This window comes from Myotis yumanensis, unplaced genomic scaffold, assembly GCF_028538775.1.
Source record: "Myotis yumanensis isolate MYYU_CA2020_CCGP unplaced genomic scaffold, mMyoYum1.0.hap1 SCAF_10, whole genome shotgun sequence".
Classification (NCBI taxonomy): Eukaryota; Metazoa; Chordata; class Mammalia; order Chiroptera; family Vespertilionidae; genus Myotis; species Myotis yumanensis.
Genome location: NW_027223761.1, coordinates 2,721,417 through 2,737,057, shown reverse-complemented (window position 1 = coordinate 2,737,057; position 15,641 = coordinate 2,721,417). Strand labels below are relative to the sequence as shown.

At 59.2% G+C, this 15,641-nt stretch overlaps 1 protein-coding gene across 1 annotated transcript; it reads left to right on the top strand.

The window, feature by feature from the left end:
- Positions 1-3,781: 3,781 nt before the first annotated feature.
- On the top strand, positions 3,782-11,396 carry LOC139017664 (pepsin F-like). Its single transcript, XM_070426276.1, has 9 exons — positions 3,782-3,834; positions 4,269-4,419; positions 5,179-5,296; positions 5,395-5,513; positions 6,416-6,615; positions 8,635-8,751; positions 9,757-9,901; positions 9,986-10,084; positions 11,247-11,396. Exons 1-9 carry the CDS (start codon positions 3,782-3,784, stop codon positions 11,394-11,396), a joined length of 1,152 nt encoding a protein of 383 aa, XP_070282377.1.
- Positions 11,397-15,641: the final 4,245 nt, after the last annotated feature.

The window sequence follows — 15,641 nt, the reverse complement described above, 5'->3', positions numbered from 1 at the left end:
TGAAATCAATAAAAATATGTTTAAAAGACAGATGTTTCCAACTGAGAGAGGACCATGTCTTTGCTGGGTTTGCCTGCGGGAGCAAATGGATTCCAAGGGGGAAACAGAGGGTGAAAGGCCGACCCCTGGTGGTCAAGGTGGGTATTACGTGCACAGGCCCCGGGGTCTCACCCTGGTGGAACTGCCCCTTGGCTCCATGTGCTTGAATGTCTCTTTGGCAACATGAAACCGTAGTCACACCACCTCTCCCACCTTTACAGCTGCTAATGCCACTTTGAAAAACAGATATATTTATCTATCTAAATAGAGACAGATATACTGAGCTATAAATTATCATGTTAACTATAAATATTTTCCCACGGAATCTATTTGTACTCATAACAGGTGGAGACCACCCTAGTTTCTAACATCAGGGAAATCGTCGCCAGGAAGGAATCTATTCCTGACTCTTAAAGTGATAAATGTGGCCCCAGCCGGTTTCCCTCAGTGGATAGAGCTTCAGATCACAGGTCCCGGAGACGGTGGGCGGGACTCAGGAGGGAGGGGAGGGCTTCAGCTCTGGCCCCTGCAGCCTGGAGAGCTGCCCGGAGGTGGCAGCCTTCTCCGGCCTCAACCTGCACAGAGCTCTCCCAGCCCAGAACCACAGCCGGTCCCAGGCACCGCCAACTCAGCTGTGAGCTGTGGGCTAGTTACACACCCCAGCCCTCCGCTCCCCGTCTGCAGCGTCAGGAGATTGGGCTTGTTCCACACGGAGTGTCAGTGACGACCCGACACCCGTGGCCGGGGCTCTGACCGCCTGGCGCTCCTGCCCGGGGGCCGGGACGGGGTGGCAGACCAGGTGCCCTGTGACTGCCCCATGGGCGGGAGAGGCCCTGGGCCTGCCCGGTGGACGCTGCCACACGACTCCGTGGGCTTCACAGGGTCGTCATAAGGGGAGGCTACCAACTGGGAGGGGCGGGCTCTTCAATGGAAACCCGCGCTGGGCCCGGCCCTGGTGGCCCAGTGGTAGGGAGTCGGCCTTCGGACCAGGAGGTCTCAGTGCGATTCCTGGTCAGGGCACATGCCCAGGTTGTGGGCAGGAAGCAGCCAATTGATGACTCTCTCATCACTGATATTTCCATGTCTCTCTCCCTCTCCCTTCTTCTCTGAAACCAATAAAAATATTTATTAAAAACAAAAACCATGAAACCAGAGCTGGGCTGAGGGGTCGCCTCTCCTAACGGCGTGGATGCCAATCCCAGGGCTCGGGGTCCCGGGCCTGCAGGAAGGCGAGAGCAACGAGAAGCTGTCCTAAATGCTTCCAGCGACCTGCCGCCCACCTCCCTGTCCAGCGGGTGGGATGCCCCGGCACAGGGCGCCAGAGGCGCAGTGGCACCGGGCACTGAGCTCCATCCCTGCCCAGGCCTTCTCCCCACCCCAGGGCCCAGGCGGCGGCCCTTCTCTGTTACTCGGCTGTGAGCCCCTCCCTTCCCTTCCAAGACCGCGGCTCACTGCTGGGCGGTGCCACCCAGGCCTGTGCCTTCCCCTGCAGCAAAGAGGAGGCAGGTTTTCCCTCAGTTTCCTCATTCCACCCGCCTCCAGACCCTGACGTGGCTCCCCCAACATCTGACACAGCCCTGGGGGTGGCGGGTCCAGTTCACAGAAGGAGCCTGGAAATGGGCGGGTGTGCCTGGCCCTGGAGGCTGACTCGACCTCTCGGCTTGGGCCCCTCGGGGCATCGATAACAACAGAAACTAACTCCAAAATGACAGTGTTTAAACCTCTTATCATTTCAAACATAAGAGCTTTCAAAACAAAGACCATCACGACTGCTTTGTTCCGTCATTTAGCGTAGAGAGAGACAACTTTCTTTCTCTCCCCCAGGCTGCCCTGGGCCAGAGGCCCGGTGCCCCGCTGGCCTGGGCCGAGCTGGGCGTCAGCTGCACCCAGCCATCTCTCACTGTCTCACATCGCAGGGGCAGGGGCAGGCACCCTCGTGACCAATCACCTCCCATGGGGGTCAAATCCACCAAATTGACTTTGTTTTTGAAATATATCTTTATTGATTTCACACAGGAAGGGAGAGGGAAAGAGAGATAGAAACATCAATGATGAGAGAGAATCATTGATTGGCTGCCTCCTGCACGCTCCCTACTGGGGATCAAGCCCACAACCTAGGCATGTGCCCTTGACGAGAATCAAACCCGGGACCCTTCAGTCTGCAGGCTGATGCTCTACCCACTGAGCCAAACCAGCTAGGGCCCAAACTGACTTTTAATGTGCCACGGGGAGGGTAGGACAGAGCCCCCACCCACCTGCCACCTCAGCCCCGGGCGAGGCCAGCCTCCGTGCTAGGGACAGACCTGGGCGGCTCTCACGCGGGACCCGGGGCCGGGGAGGAACCAGACACCCCCTTCTCCTGGCCTGGCCAGAAGGTGGCAGGTGCTGGGCAGCCTGTTCCTCAGGCTGAGCAGGAGCTCTGGCCCGGCTGCGCCTTCCCGGACGGTGAGACTCTTTAAAAGCGGTTACTCCTTCCTGGTCTGGTTTGGCAGACAAGCTCGCTCCAAGGCCAGGGCCTCCCGGGGGCTCACTCGGGGGATCGAGAGGGGCAGCTATTCCGCACCTCGGGGTGTCGGATGCTGGGGGTGTTCTCTCACCCGCGGAGGGAAGGTTGACATGGTTGGAGGCTTCCGCCTCTTAGCCACTTGGCCATGAGTGGAACACCCTCGTCCCCTCCACCCCCCCCACCCCCCCAACCCCCGCACTCCCACCTCTGGGCCAGAAAGGAACGCTGCACAGCCTGCCAGCTGCATCCAGCCCCCACCTGCTGGATTTAAAAAAAAAAAATTTTTTTTTAATTAGTTGCTAACCTTTAAAAATCAAGGGGGTCCACATCAATATGCGGACTTCAAACTCTCCTTGATAGCTTGGCCGACCGGCCCGCATCCTACACCGTCCGAGCTGAGCGGGGGCTGCCCTATGGGATGGGGCATGAGCTGCCCGAGCCCACGCAGCCCGCCCAGCCCTTCCGTTCCGTTCCCTTTTCTCTGGGCCTTGAGCTCAGGAGCCCCTGGCCTGGCCTGCAAGCTGCCTGGAGGCAGGGACCACCTGTGCCTCCTGACTTGGCAGCACCCAGCCCAGCCCCGCCTGCTGGGTCCTCGGTGCTGCTGGTGGATGAGTCCCTCCTGCCCGCGGGCACCACTTCCTCCAGCATCAGAGTCGCACGAGGGCAATGCTGCTTGGGCCCAGGTGTCTGAAGGAGACTGGATCTCAAGCGCCCACGATTACTACCGTCTGCACCATCGCCTAAAGCTACTCCTACTCCAGGGGGCTCCCCGCTGTCTTCCCTCTGCCTGGTGACCCCCACTCCTCCCAGCATGCTCCTCCCCAATGCGCAGCTCACGGGGTGGCTCGAGGAGGACATGAGACCAAGGATGCCAAGCGTGATCGCCAGCACTTACTTTATGACACGATTAGCGAGCTTTCTCTCCGAGCCAGCACGTATCTCCCCACCTCGCCGAGGTCATGTGGTTTGGGCTTGTCCCCCAGCCATGCCCCAAGGAGGAGATGACGATAGAGATCTCTCTATTCCGAATTTTTCTAAGTCCTTCCACCTCTCCCCCAAATCCGGAACGCTGATGGGAATAAAGATCTTATCGGGAGGTTAGTTTTTTATCAGGGCCATCAGCAGCCCTCCCAGGGGATCAGGCGCAGGTCGGAGCATATATATGGGCTGGGCTGGCCCATCCCCGCACAGTCCACACCCGAGCCTTCGGAGGACGTGACGCGGGGAGAACGCACGATGAGGTGGATCGGGTTCCTCAGCCTGGTGGCCCTGTCCGAGTGCCTGGTGATGTGAGTAGGGGGCCCCCTGTCCCCGGCCTCTCTCTCACTGTCCCCTGATCCTTCCACCGCCCAGGGGTGGAGAAGGGAATGCTCTCATTCCCTGTCATAAAGTCCGAATCTCCAATTAGTTTTTATTTTTATTTTTTTATAAATCCTCACACAAGGATTTTTAGAGAGAGTGGAAGGGAGAGGGAACGACAGAGAGAAACATCGATGTGAGAGAAAGACATCGATGGGTTGCCTCCTGCACGAGCCCCCACCAGGAACTGGGCTGGGGAGGAGCATGCAACCGAGGTCTGTGCCCTTGACCGGAATCGCACTCGGGACCCTTTGGTCCGCAGGCGGATGCTCTATCCACTGAGCCACACCGGCCAGGCGTGGCGGCCCCATGGAACTGCGGGTGGGGAGCTGCTGTCTTACTTCTTGTCTTTTCCCGCTGAAAGCGTCCCTCTGACGAAGATCAAGTCCATGCGGGAGAGCCTGCGGGAGAGGGACCTGCTGAGAGACTACCTCCAGCGGCACCCCTACAGCCAGGCCTACAAGCTCCTGCGCCAGCCGCGCGTCACCGTCCAGTCCATGAGGAACTACCTGGACGTGAGTGTGGCGGGCGCAGGGCACAGCCCTCCCTAGTGCTGGCCGGGCTCTGGGGTCCACCCAGGGGTGGCAGCCAGGATGTGGGGGCGGTGCTCCTGCAGGCAGCAAAGGGGAGAAGGCACTCGCACCCTCAGTGCTTGGTCTGTGGTGACTGGGTCCAGCAATGACCAGGCGGCAGGCAGACTCCATCTCGTGCCCAGGATCCGGCGCTGGGCACCTGCGAACCTGGTGCTGGTTGGACACATTCTGTTCCTTCTGAACAAAACCGCTGCCTTAACGGGGACTCCAGATGGATGCCCCAGGCAGAGGGCGCTCAGCCTCCGCAGCCCCGAGAATGACCCCAGCAGAGTCCCTGAGCCCCTCCAGCGTGGGAGGCTGTTCACACCAACAGTGTGGTTCCGGTTGTGGATCACAGAGGGTCTGGCCTGTTCTGCAAGAAGATAAACGCCAATTAAAGGGCCGCCTGTGTGATAGTGACACAACCGGCGCTGAGTTGGGAGTCAGGGGCCTGGGTGACCTAGGAGGGCTTCCTGGAGGAGGGAGCACTCCAGCAGGGCCATGAAGGCTGTGGATTTACAGAGCTGCAGGGGAAAGTGGGAAACTTTTCCAATGAAGGCACCGCCTGAGCCGCAGCCATGGAGGTGGGGTGATGGGAAAGCGATTCCAGGAGACCCGGGACACTCTGGTCAAGGCCGGCACCTGGGGATCAGGCGTGACCCGGGCACACGGCCTGGCATAACCCCCTTTCCCCGCCGGCAGCTGTATTACGTTGGCACCATCAGCATTGGAACGCCCCCTCAGAAGTTCAGGGTCGTCTTTGACACGGGCTCGGCGGACTTGTGGGTGCCCTCCATCTACTGCTCCAGTCCCGCCTGTGGTGAGTGCCCGCGCCCTGTTGCGGCTCCCGTCCCCGCCCCTCCTTCCCCCCCACCCCCGGGCTCTGGCAGCTGACTGACCCCTGCTCTCCATCCGCAGTGACACACAGAATCTTCAAACCTCTGCGGTCGTCCACCTTCCAGGACACAAACCGGCCCATCAAGCTGGTGTACGGGTCCGGCAGCATGACCGGGCTGCTGGGCTATGACGATGTGCGGGTGAGTGGGGGCGGGGCCTGGTGGCCTCTGCCCACTGCTTACGGGACCAGATGCAGGGTCAGCCGGACGCACCCGTCTCTCCAAGCCCCCCAGCGGCTGGCCGTCTGCCTCGGGAGACAGTGCCTGGCTGACAGCTCCCCGAGTGGCCAACTCAGCGAGCAGGTCATGGCACGGGAGGCGGGCATTTGCAGCTCTTGCCCCGTGGTGAGCTGAAGCCTGATTTTGCTGGGAGCAGGGAGAGGTGAGGGCAAACCCATTTTTATTTATTTTTTAAAAATATATATTTTTATTAATTTCAGAGAGGAAGGGAGAGGGAGAGAGAGATAGAAACATCAATGAGGGGAGAGCATGATGGATCGGCTGCCTCCTGCACACCCCCCATGTATCGAGCCCACAACCCGGGCATGTGCCCTTGACCGGAATTGAACCCAGGACCTTTCAGTCCACAGGCCGACGCTCTAGCCACTGTGCAAAGCGGCCAGGGCTCCATGCAGTCTTTTCACAAGAACTCGGCGGCCCTGTGTACACCTGGGGTGCAGAATCCACAGGGAATCGCAGGGAATTCACTGGGTTTCTGCCACCAGATCCAGGAAACACCAAACACTAGACGACCCCGCTCTCGGCTCACCGGCCTGCAGGGGAACCAACTGGCCCACTGTGCCCCAGGGCCCCAGCCGTACCGAGGGATGAGGCTGTTTCACCACCCGGGGCGGTGCTAGCGGGAGGACGGGTGTCGGGGGGACTCCTCAGCAAAGCACAGTGGGTGCTGCTCGGGCACCTCCAGGCGCAGCCACACCTCAGCTGGTCCCTGGGGTGCTGGTGGCATCGCCCCACCCACTCCCCCCGGCCCATCCCCAGCTCCGCTTCCCAAACCTTCCCATGAGGCCACCCTCTCCCCCCAGATCAGGAACCTTGTCTGCAAATCTCAGGCATTCGGCCTGAGCACGACAGAGTCCGGCATTGCCTTGGAGTTCGCAGCCTTCGATGGCATCCTGGGCCTGGCCTACCCCTCCCTCGCCTTCAATGACACCACCCCGGTCTTCGACAGCCTGTGGAAGCAAGGCCTCCTGCCTGACAACCTCTTCGCCTTCTACCTGAGCAGGTCAGCCTCCTCCCCCCTGAGCAGGTCAGCCTCCTCCCCCCTGAGCAGGTCAGCCTCCTCCCACCTGAGCAGGTCAGCCTCCTCCCATCTGAGCAGGTCAGCCTCCTCCCACCTGAGCTGGTCAGCCTGGCTGGGCAGGCCCTTTGCCCAGAAGCCTTCAGTCGCCTGAGAAATGGTAGATGACCCGGCCTCCCCTCTTTCCTGAGGGGCAGCCTAGTCGAGGGGTCAGCAACTAGTGGCCCTCGGCCACATGTGGCCCACCACCTGCTTTTAGAAATAAAGTTTTATTGGAACACAGCCCTGCTCCTTCAGTCACATCCTGTCTGCGGCTGCTTCTGGGCTACAATGGCAGCATCGAGCACTTGCCATACAGATCGCGTAGCCGGCGAAGCCCAACCTGTTGACACTCTAGCATTTTTATTTTATGTTGTTAATCCTCACCCGGGGACTTTTTTCCCATTGATTTTTAGCGAGAGTGGAAGGGAGGAGGCGAGACACAGAGAGAGAAACATCAATGCAAGAGAGACACATCAATTGATTGCCTCTTATGTGCGCCCCGTCCAGGGCCAGGGATCGAATCCGGGACCCTTCAGTCTGCAGGCCGATGCTCTATTCACTGAGCCAAACCAGCTAGGGCATAATCTAGCATTTTCTAAAGTTTGCCGACCCCTGGATTTCTAGTCCCTCCTTTGATGGATGGGGAAACTGAGGCTCATAGAGGAGCTTTGCACAAAATGGCCCAGCCAAACACTGGCAGTGGCAGGACTCGAGCTCGGCCACGGGGCTGTCCCCTCTGCCAGGTGGTCAGGCCATCAGCAGGTCTCCAGTCACTGGGCCAGCAGTGGAAACGCCCAACTCCCCGGCTGGCTGAGGGTCTGGAGTGGGTGGAGGGAGCAGCACAGGCCGGAGGGGGACCCGGCGGACAGACCGAGTGTAGGATGCAGAGTGTGGGTGAGGCTGTGGGCTCTGTGGGGGCCTGAGCTCCAGGCTGTGCAGCATGAGCTGAGCCTCTGGGGTGCTTGTACCAAATCAAGTAGGTGAGCCGTTTCACAAATATTCATTGAGCACCTACTATGTGCTGGGTACTGCTCTGTGCACGTGATGGAGACAGGTGAGAGGGAGAAAAGGCAGACAAGAAGCAAGTCAATAAATGAAAGGAAAAGATAACACATGCCAGGCAGTGACTGGTCCCGGGAAAGCGGGAAAACATGGTGATAGGTCGACAGAGATGAGAGCGCGGGTTCAGATGGGCAGTGCAAGGACCTCTCTGACCTGAGGCCAGGCGAGGGGGAGAGGAAGAGGCCCAGGCGCCACAGAGGACCGGCAGGGGGCAGTGTGGCTGGAGCGCTGGGAGGGAGGGAGGGAGGCAGGCAGAGGGAGGCCTGGAGTCTGAGGGGCAGGCAGGGGCAAGGCCGCCCCAGGGGTTTCGTTTTCGGTGGGAGTGGAGGCCTCTGCAGGGACCTAGGCAGGGAGAAGACATGATCCCATCTCTGTTTCTGAAAGCTGCCCCCAGGCACTGGCTGGAGAATGATGGACCAGAGAGGAGGCACGGAGGCCAGGCGCGAGGCTGCTCAGCCTCTTTGGAGAGAGAGCAGGAGCTCAGACCTGGGCGGGGGGGGGGGGGGGTGGGAGGGGGGCAGAGGCGGGTGTGTGACAGGCCTGTGAGCCAGCCTGGGGGAGCCTGACTCCTCCGCACAGCAGACTCCGGCTGTGCCTGGAGCGCTTGGCTGCTGGAGGGGACCTGGCCGGCCTCAGAAAGGGGGGTGGCTCAAGCCCAGCCAGAATCTCAAGTTCACAGCTTGGCTGTGCTCCTCAGTAGCCAGGGGACTGACCTTGGGCCGTGCTCGGCACCCGTGCCTCAGTTCCCTTCTGAACAGTGGGGGTCACGGCAGTGCCTGCTCCGCGGGGCCCTGTGCTGTGTGGCTAAGTGGCCGCTGGCCAGTGCCACCCTCGGTCACTGAGCTGGAGAAACGCCACCCACTGTCCTCCCCTCACAAGAGCCCCCCCCCCTTTCCCCAGCAACAAGAGGAACGGCAGCGTGGTGATGTTCGGCGGCGTGGATCACTCCTACTACAGGGGCGAGCTGCAGTGGGTGCCGGTGAGCGAGCAGGGTTTCTGGCAGGTCACTGTGGACAGGTAAGCACCCCCCATCCCCGGATGCTGAGGGCCACGCCAGTGACAGCCGCACCTGCAGGCACAGTGCACACGCACACACTGGGACAGACACAGCACGCACAGGCACGCACCCCAACACGGGTTCATAACCGCCCTGACCAGGGTCCTGACTAGAGAACCGGGATTGGGCCTGCGTCTCGGACACCAGGAGCGGGGACCGGGGACCGGGGAGGCTGAGACCAGGGGCGATCACTGAGGGGGGCCCCGTGATACTGTCACACAGAGCCCTAAACTGTGCTCCGGAGCCCACGTCCACGCCCTGGGCTGGCTCAGGTGTCCCCCGGCCAGGGGCTTGGGAGGGGGGAGGGAAGGGGGGCGCGAGGCAGCGGGGGAACAACACACTCCCTGCCTCCTCTCCAAGCCTCTGCTTCCCGGGATCCTCCGTCTTTACCGTGTGGCTTTCATCACTGGCCGGACAGCAGGTCCATGTCTCCAGTTGACCTTCAGTCCTTCACGTGCCCTTGTCATTCCCTCGGCAAACACAATGGAGCATGCGCTGTGCGCTGGGCAAGGGCACTGGAAGGGGCACTGAGGGCACAGCTTGCTCTCCCGACTAGCAGGGCAGACACGCGTGAGGGACGGGGTCGCAGCCATGGGGAGTGCCCACCCCGTGCACGCTGGACACCAGGAGGGTTTGCCGTCCAGTCTGGGGAGGAGAGGGGCCTGATCTCCTCTGGGGGACACTTCCCTGAAAAAGTAGCGACTGACCCGGACCCTGGAGGGCAGGAGGAATCAGCCAGACAAAGGGGACGGGGTGGGTCCAGAAAGGGTGACAGCACGTGCCAAGGCCCTGAGGCACCGAGAGCACAATGCATTCAGGACCTGGGAGGAAGTCCGTCCACGAAGGTCGGTGTGGCCCAATACAGGGAGACAGGACGGCAGGAGCTGCAGGCTGTGCTGCAGGCAGCTGGGAGGGCCGATGGGGGAGAGGCCACGAGTGACCCTGGTGCCTGCTTTGTCCCTCAGCATCTCCATGAACGGGACGGTCGTGGCCTGTCCCGGCGGCTGCCAGGCCATCGTGGATACCGGGACCTCACTGTTGATTGGTCCACCCGACCCCGTCCTCAACATTCTGAAAAGCATCAACGCCCAGAACACCAGCACCGGGGAGGTGAGGGGTCACGCCCCGGGGTCACTCTGGGCTCCCCACACACAGAAAGACCCGAGGGCCAACCCCCCCCCCTCTCTCACACAGTACATCGTCAGCTGCGATGACGTCCAGAGCCTGCCTGACATCGTCTTCACCATGAACAATGTCACATACCCAGTGCCAGCCAGCGCCTACATCCGGAGGGTGAGGGGCCACCCTGGGGGCTGGCTCTCAGATCTGGGGCTGGAGGGACCTGTGGGGCCGTGGCTCAGAGAGGCCCCCTGGAGGCCAGGCTGTGCCATTGCAGATGCTGCCCAGCAGCCCTGGCTGGGAGGGCGCCTCCCACAGCACAAGCCTCTTTTTTTTAAAAATATATTTTATTGATTTTTTACAGAGAGGAAGGGAGAGGGATAGAGAGTCAGAAACATCGATGAGAGAGAAACATCGATCAGCTGCCTCCTGCACACCCCCTACCAGGGGTGTGCCCGAAACCAAGGTCCATGCCCTTGACCAGAATCGAAACTGGGATCCCTCAGTCCGCAGGCCAACGCTCTATCCACTGAGCCAAACCGGTCAGGGCAGCACAAGCCTCTTGGTAGCAGAGTATCTGGGGCATCCATCAGCCTCGGAAAAATGCGGAGCGGCCGCCCGTGCCAGCTCCGTGCTGGTGCCGGGTCCAGGAGAGGGCGCTAATGGCCTCGCCCTCAGGCAGCATCAGTTCAGTGGGGGCACTCGGACCTCTGGGCTGGAACTTAGGCGGGAACCCCAGAGACAGGCAAAGAGGAGGGACCGTAGGGCTGGCTGGGGACAGCCCCAGTGGCCCCCGTAATCATGGGCTGTATTGCCTTCCCATCTCGAAGTGACCTGATTTGGGTGATAAATCATAAGATCACCCTAGTCCTGGGGTGCAAACGCCCCCTGCTAGGCCCCAATTCCCTCGCTGTGAAATGGGGTCCCCAGCTCCCCCTTTGCAGGGCGGATAGACGCTGACATGAATAAAGGTGCGCAGTGACTGGGCTCGAGAAGCGCCGGTCCCCATGGCGTGCCGAGAGGGCGTGGGGCAGCCACGGAGAGAGCAACTGGCAGCCTCTCAGCCCTGAACCAGGGAGGCCCCGGGAGCTGAGCTCCTCATAGGCCCCTGTGCTGAGGCTAACGACACAGGAGCTCAGGCAGCCACCCCCCACCTCCAGCCCGCAGTGCCAAGGAGGAGGCATGGGCCCGGAAGGGCTGCCCAGGCGCTGGGCTGGGTCTCGAGGACGAGGGGGATGGCGGGGAGCAGGCGGGGATTCTTTCAGAGCCAACAGCAGAGCATCGGGGTGGCGGGCGGCGAGGGCGCGGCTGAGGGCTGCACGTCCTTCCCCTCCAGGGTAAGACCGACATCTGCTACAGCAACTTGTACAAGGACACCTTAACCAGCTTCAACCACTGGGTCCTGGGGGATGTGTTCCTGCGACTCTATTTCACCGTCTTCGATCGCGCCAACAACAGGATCGGCCTGGCCCCTGTGGTGGCATAGACGTGGGCGCCGCTCCAGGAGGCCGCCGGGCCCGCCCCAGGACTCGCACACACTCCCTGCTCCCCGCCCAGGGGACCCGGCTACAGCTGCGCCTGGGGCTTTGCTAAGCCCTATTCTCAATGGAAAAGGAAGGACTCATTTGCACCCGGCCGGTGCGGCTCAATGGATTGAGCCTCCTCCCGCGCACTCAGAGGTCACTGGTTTGATTCCTGGTCAGGGCACATGCCCCGGAGGTTGCAGGCTCGATCCCCAGGAGAGGGCATGCAATAGGCAGTCCACCGATGATTCTCTCTCATTGATGTTTCTCTCTCTCCCTCTAAAAATCATAAAAACATTGATTTTTTTTAACATATTGATTTTTTAATAAACGGTCTCATTTCCATGGCACTAATACGAGTGGTGCCTCTGCTTGGGCCTGGGAAGTGCGTCAGAGTCAGGCAGGGCTCTGGAATCCAGTCCGGACCACCAGGGCGGGGAACCAACTCCAGCTGGCTTAGTCGGAAAGGACGCTCACTGGAAGGATGTCGGGCCCAGGATGCAGAACCACAGCAGGTCCAGGGAGCTCGGTGGCTGCGCCCAAGAAATCAACACCCACGAGCTCCCTCCCCCCCCCACCCCCCCACCCCCGGGCCTCTGTCCCTTCCGTCATCTCTGATTCTCTTCTCCTGCCAGCTTTCTCTCGGCAGCCTCCTCCAGGTGAAGGGCCCTGCCACCCCTGCCCCAGCCCTTGGCATCCTTAAGGCTTGGAAAGGAGCAGAGCACCAGGGAGGGCTGATTAGTCCACCTCAGGTCATGTGTCCAGCCCTGGACCAATCATGTGGCCAGGGCACGGGGCACTATGATGGGCTCCACTTGTCCACCTGGCCCTCGCGCTGTGGATGGTGATTGACAGTTTCCTCCAGAACCGCTGGCTGCAGCTGGGTAGAGGCGGCCCCAGAAGTGAGAGATGCTGTAGGACTCAGCGGTCGCCAACCTTTCGGACCTCATGGACCAGCCGCGCTCCGCGGACCACCGGCTGGCGACCGCTGCTGTAGGTGACAGAAGAATCTGTGGCTGCCCCACCGCCTCCGCCACCCCTCACAGTCGTGTTTGCGAACATTGGATGCCATGAGAGACCATGCTAACATGACGTTAGGAGAAAAGGGCAGAATCGGAAACAGCAGGGTTACAGGTTTGCGAAGCCCCTGGAAGACAGGGCAGCGTAGGGCAGGCCGGCACAGCCCGGGGCTCTTGGTCCGGGTTCAAGTACCAGGCACACAGTAGGGCCTCAAAAAATACAGGCCTGTGACCAGTCCTGCGACCTTAGGTCAGCTCATCTCGGACGTCTGTTTTCTATTCTGTAATTCTGAGACAAGAATAGCTCCTCCCTCATTAATCACCAGGAAAACACAAATGAAAATGCCCATGAGCTCTCCCTTCACGCCTGGGAGGGTGGCCACTGGCAAAACACACACATCCGCCCGGGCTGGTGAGACCTGGAACCCATGCCCTGTTTTGTGAGTGTCACGTGGTGCGGCCACTGTAGGAAACAGCATGGCGGCTCCTCAGAAAGTGAACAATAGAATTTTTTTTTAAGACCCAGCAACCCCACTTCTGGATTTTTATCCCAAAGAATTGAAATCAGGGTCTCGGAGAGATAGCCGCTCTGCGTACCCATCACAGCGTCATTCACAATAGCGAGATGTGGAGCCCGGCAAGCGTCCACCAACCGATGAACGGATGGAGAAGCCGTGGTACCGACATGCAATGGGGTTATTATTCAGTCACGAAGAGAAGAAAACCCTGCCATTTGCAACAGGCTGAAACCTGAGGGCTTACTCAAAGTGAAATAAGCCAGTGCCCGAGGGATGAGTACTATATGGTCCCAGGTCTCTGAGGTATCTTACATCGTCACACTCAGAAGCAGAAGCGGCATGGTGGTTGTCGGGTTAGGGGGAGAGGGGAGTGGGGAGTTGCTATTCAACAGGCCTATTTCAGCAATGCAAGTTATGCAAGATGAATAAGTTTAGGGGTCTGTTACGTAACCTTGTGCCTATAGTTAATAATACTCCACTGTGCACTGAAAATGTTGTTGCGTCCTGGCCAGCATCGCTCAGTGGTTAGAGTGTTGGCCCGCACACTGACGGGCCACAGGTTGAACTCCCAGTCTAGAGTATGTACCTGAGTTGCAGGTTCAACGCTGACACCGGTCCAGCATGTGCGGGAGGCAACCAACCGATGTTTCTCTCATATCAATGCTTCTCTGACTCTCCCCCTCCCTCCCTCCCTCCCTCCCCTCCACTCTCTCTAAAAATCAATGGAAAAAAATCCTCCGGTGAGGATAAAAAAAAATTATGTTACGAGGGTAGATCTCATGTTAAATGTTCTTACTACAATAAAAAGTCATCCATTCATTAATTAATAATAAAAGAATCTTCTCTTCTAGTTGGAAAGGGCAGGGCTGGAAGTGACGGTTGACTATTAATGTGTACCGCATTTCTTTTTGAGGTTCAAAATGTTCTAAAATTAAATCATGGGATGGCTGCACAGCCCCATGAATATACTAAAACGTACTAAACTACACCCCCGAAACGGTGGCATTTATGAGATATCACATACATATCAATCAGGCTGTACAAATGCTATCTATAAAAGAATGACGGGGAAAATTGTCCCCCCTTCTCAGTCTGGGGTGAAGATTCAATGCGTTAATCTATAGAAGAGCTTCGGGACGGTGCCAGTCCCAGAGCAGCAGGAATTGTTGCTAACGTCACACATAGGGCAGAAAAAGACCCGAGTACATATGACGATAGTTATATCCGGGAGGCAGCACCTGGGCAATTGCTCCTCTCATCTTTGTTATTTATTATTTTCTCCAGTGAGAGCTTTTAAGATCAGGAACATGCTCAGCATTATTCTCCAAAAGACAGCGGCTTCTGCCCAGCCCGGGTGGCTCCGTGGCTGAGCATCGACCTATGAACCAGGAGGTCACGGTTCGATTCCCGGTCAGGACACAGGCCTGGGTTGTGGGCTTGGCACCAGTGGGGGCCGTGCGGGAGGCAGCCGATCAGTGATTCTCTCTCATCATTGCTGTTTCTATGCTGCTTCCTTCCTCTCTGAAATCAATAAAAATATGTTTAAAAGACAGATGTTTCCAACTGAGAGAGGACCATGTCTTTGCTGGGTTTGCCTGCGGGAGCAAATGGATTCCAAGGGGGAAACAGAGGGTGAAAGGCCGACCCCTGGTGGTCAAGGTGGGTATTACGTGCACAGGCCCCGGGGTCTCACCCTGGTGGAACTGCCCCTTGGCTCCATGTGCTTGAATGTCTCTTTGGCAACATGAAACCGTAGTCACACCACCTCTCCCACCTTTACAGCTGCTAATGCCACTTTGAAAAACAGATATATTTATCTATCTAAATAGAGACAGATACATTGAGCTATAAATTATCATGTTAACTATAAATATTTTCCCACGGAATCTATTTGTACTCGTAACAGTTGGAGACCACCCTAGTTTCTAACATCAGGGAAATCGTCACCAGGAAGGAATCTATTCCTGACTCTTAAAGTGATAAATGTGGCCCCAGCCGGTTTGGCTCAGTGGATAGAGCGTCAGATCACAGGTCCCGGAGACGGTGGGCGGGACTCAGGAGGGAGGGGAGGGCTTCAGCTCTGGCCCCTGCAGCCTGGAGAGCTGCCCGGAGGTGGCAGCCTTCTTCAGCCTCTCCCTGCACAGAGCTCTCCCAGCCCAGAACCACAGCCTCTCCCTGCACAGAGCTCTCCCAGCCCAGAACCACAGCCTCTCCCTGCACAGAGCTCTCCCAGCCCAGAACCACAGCCTCTCCCTGCACAGAGCTCTCCCAGCCCAGAACCACAGCCGGTCCCAGGCACCGCTAACTCAGCTGTGAGCTGTGGGCTAGTTACACACCCCAGCCCTCCGCTCCCCGTCTGCAGGGTCAGGAGACTGGGCTTGTTCCACACGGAGTGTCAGTGACGACCCGACACCCGTGGCCGGGGCTCTGACCGCCTGGCGCTCCTGCCCGGGGGCCGGGACGGGGTGGCAGACCAGGTGCCGTGTGACTGCCCCATGGGCGGGAGAGGCCCTGGGCCTGCCCGGTGGACGCTGCCACTCGACTCGGTGGGCTCGACATGGTCCTCATAAGGGGAGGCTACCAACTGGGAGGGGCGGGCTCTTCAATGGAAACCCGCGCTGGGCCCGGCCCTGGTGGCCCAGTGGTGGGGCGTCGGCCTACGGACCAGGAG

Excerpts from the sequence above, each read along its gene's own strand:
- LOC139017664 (XM_070426276.1), top strand. The coding sequence starts at position 3,782 with ATGAGGTGGATCGGGTTCCTCAGCCTGGTGGCCCTGTCCGAGTGCCTG. Across the intron at positions 3,835-4,268 it reads CTGTCCGAGTGCCTGGTGAT|CGTCCCTCTGACGAAGATCA; the intron begins GTGAGTAGGGGG and ends TCCCGCTGAAAG. Across the intron at positions 6,616-8,634 it reads TTCGCCTTCTACCTGAGCAG|CAACAAGAGGAACGGCAGCG; the intron begins GTCAGCCTCCTC and ends CCCTTTCCCCAG.